Source organism: Charadrius vociferus, unplaced genomic scaffold (genome assembly GCF_000708025.1).
Source record: "Charadrius vociferus isolate BGI_N301 unplaced genomic scaffold, ASM70802v2 scaffold1109, whole genome shotgun sequence".
NCBI classification, from domain to species: Eukaryota; Metazoa; Chordata; class Aves; order Charadriiformes; family Charadriidae; genus Charadrius; species Charadrius vociferus.
In genome coordinates this window covers 5,887-8,905 of record NW_009649963.1, presented here as the reverse complement: position 1 = coordinate 8,905, position 3,019 = coordinate 5,887, and the positions used below count along the sequence as shown (strand labels likewise).

The following is a 3,019-nucleotide window of genomic DNA, read 5'->3' as shown; positions in this document are numbered from 1 at the left end:
GGTGGCCCCCCCATCACCCAGAGTCCCCCACCCCGCTGCAGGGAGGGCAGCCTGGGACCCCCACCGGGCTGCAGACCCCCCACGTCCCCGGGTGCCCCATAAATCCACCCACACTTCACCTTCACCCATCTTTACTGGAGTCACCAGTGAGCCAAGGGGGGGTGGGGGGGTTGGACCCCCCCCTCAAGTCCATCCCGCCCCCCCTGGGCTGCTCTTTTGTTTGGGGAAAGGGAATGTGGCAGCCCGCAGGGACGCTGCTCGCCGCCCCCCCGAGTCCTGCTCTGTTCCACAGCAGAAATGGGGTCGGGGGGGGACACGGAGCAGGAGAGGGCGCAGGAGGGGACATCATGGGGACACACACGGGTGTCCGTCAGTCCACAGCGCTGTGGACTCGGTGGTCCTCATCCTGCTGCTCCGTCCTGCTCGGGGACAAAGCGGGGACAGTCAGTGCGGGGACAGAGCCGGGTCCCTCTCAGGGGGGGATGAGGATGGATCCCCCCCCCCCCCGTGCCGGCGGTACTCACCGGCCGCGGTGAGCTTTAGCAGCTCTGCCTGGCTGCCTGCTCCTGCCTGCACCTGGCTGTAGATGGTGGTGGGGTGGTCTTGCTGCTCGGGGCCAAAAAATAGGGAGAACCCCCCCTGAGCCACTGGCCCTTTGGCAGGGGGACAGTCCTCAGCTGGGACAACTGCCCCTCCCCAGGGACATGGTGGCTCTGGAAAGTGCCCTTCAACGTCCCCTCGTGCCACCTCCCCGTCCATCCCTGGTGAAGCATGAGGAGCTTTGGTGTGATGCCGGGAGCCGCTTCCAGGGTTGAGGAAGGGGGTCATGTCCCCCGGCTCAGGGGACTTTGGGGACGCAGAGGGACCTTCAGCCTCAGCTCCTGGAGGGGAGAGCTGGAAACGGGAGCCTGGCACTGGTGTGAGCCCCAGCATCGCCCTGCAATGGGGCAGGAGCCAAATCCAGCCCCGGCATCTCCCTGCAATGGGGCAGGAGTGGAATCGGGCCTCAGCCCCCGAGTCTCACCCACTCATCCACCGCCGGGGGGTTTCTCCTCTGGATCTCAGCATACGGCATCTCCAGCGGAGCATCCTCGCTGGAGGGGGAGTCGAGGGCGGCTACAGAGAGAGGGGCAGACGGGGGTGAGCCGAGGGGTGCCGGGGGGCAGCGGGATGAAGGGAAGAGGGGGTCTGGAGCCGCCCTGGTCCAGGCAGGGATGGGCAGGCAGAGCTACAGCCAAGGAAAAAGCCGGTTCCCTTTTTCCCAACTCTGTTTGCCGAGCGATCCCGGCTGTGAGGACACAGCCTTGACCTGGCAGCGCCCACCTCCCTCGGATGCTTTCTTCCTCTTCTTCCTCCACAGCCAGACGATGCCGAGCAGGGCTCCCGTGGCCACGGCCAGCAGCACCAGGCACAAGGGCCACCTCCACCAGCCATGCGTCTCTGCGGGGACAAACCATGGTGGGTGCCAGGACCCCACCGGCCGGGGGGCACCGGGTGCCGGGGGGATTTTTTACCCTGCTGCCGGCACACGGTGTCCAGACGGATGGAGACGTTCCGCTCCTGGATGGGATTTTGGGCCACGCAGGTGTAGCTGGTGTTGAAGGCGCTGGTGGGCACGGCCAGGCACAGTCTCTGGCCGTCCTGGCAGAACTGTCCCCTCGGCACCCTGGGGTGCCAGGCGGCATGAGCATCGCTGCCGGCCGGCACCGAGCACCGCAGGGTGACATTGCACCCTTGGGTGGTGAGGGAGAGCTGCTGGTGGTGGATCTCCGGCTCTGGCACCGGCCCTGTTTAAGGGGCAAACAAACACTCTTGCGCTCGGGGACACCCCGAGGACACCCCGGGGACACCCTGGGTCCCCCAGGGAGGGCGAGCTGGGCTGGAGGGGCAGCGAGGGGGTGCGGGAAGGGGAAGTGCAGGTGGGAGTGGGTCGGGGTTAGTCATAAACCCACGAAAATCCCCGTGACAGATGCTCAGCAGCGAGAGCGATTTCTCTTCCCCTTTCCCGGCTGCTGCTAACTCTGGGCGCGGAAGGGTTTTATTGCCTCCCGTATGAGCTGCTCCCACCGGGGCTGTATAACCATCACCACCACCCGCCGCGTTGCAGCCGCTCACCGTAGATGGAGAGGTCGAAGAACTGATCCTTCAACTCTGCTGACTGCAGTTTAATCCGAGCCCCGTAGATCCCGCTGTCGCCCCGCTCCAGGGCCCTGATCTTCAGCGCCGTCGCGTTGAACATCTCCAGCCGCTCCTTGAACCGGTCCTTGGGGTTGGGGCGCTTGAAGCTGTCGGGGCCAAACTCTGCCACTTGGATGATGGTACTGGCACCGTCTGAAAAGCTCCATTCAATCTCCTTCACCGTCTTGTTGGGGGGCACCGGGGAGAGCGACACGTACCCCCCCAGAATGCTGTGCACCTGCTGGGGCTGGGTGCTGGCAGTGCCTGGCCAGGACAGGGACAGTCGGGAGGATGGAGACCCCCAGCAGCCCTCCCCTTTCCTGCCCACAGCCCCCACCCGAGGTACCCGTGGGCATCTGCCCACCGGTGCCTTAGTCACAGGAGTGTGGCACCCGCCTGAGATGATTCATTTAATCCTACACCCATCACCTCCCCTGCCAGCATCCCCAGCAGCCGGGTACCACGCGCAGGGCTGGGCGTCCCCTGGGGGTGGGGGGACACTGGGCGCTCACGGTGCCTTCCCAGCATCATCCTGCATTGTCCCTGTGTCACCCCGTGTCACCCCACGCTGTGCACGGGTCATCCCCATAACAGGGACCAGCCAGGGCTTCATGGAAGGGATGGGGATGCTCTCCCCACCACGCCTGCACCCGAGCAGGGCTCAAACCAGGGCAGGTTTGAGGTTAAACCTTCAGAAAATGTCCCCATGGTGGGGACAGGGACCCTCCATCTGGGGCTGTGGGGCAGCTCGCTGCTGAGCGTTTGGGGTGCAGCCCCCCTGTTTGTAGAACCATAGAAGGGTTTGGGTTGGAAGGGACCTTGAAGACCATCCAGTGCCACC

At 65.1% G+C, this 3,019-nt stretch overlaps 1 protein-coding gene across 1 annotated transcript in view; it reads right to left on the bottom strand.

Annotated features, from left to right (window-relative positions):
• Positions 1-1,006: 1,006 nt before the first annotated feature.
• LOC104292228 (CD48 antigen-like) overlaps positions 1,007-3,019 on the bottom strand; it is a 3,872-nt gene continuing 1,859 nt past the window's right edge. The window contains exons 2-5 of the mRNA XM_009891565.1: positions 2,116-2,442; positions 1,515-1,787; positions 1,324-1,440; positions 1,007-1,116 (exon numbers count right to left, since the gene is read on the bottom strand). Of these exons, the coding sequence (XP_009889867.1) occupies positions 1,007-1,116; positions 1,324-1,440; positions 1,515-1,787; positions 2,116-2,442 (827 nt within the window). The remainder of the gene's footprint in view (positions 1,117-1,323; positions 1,441-1,514; positions 1,788-2,115; positions 2,443-3,019) is intronic.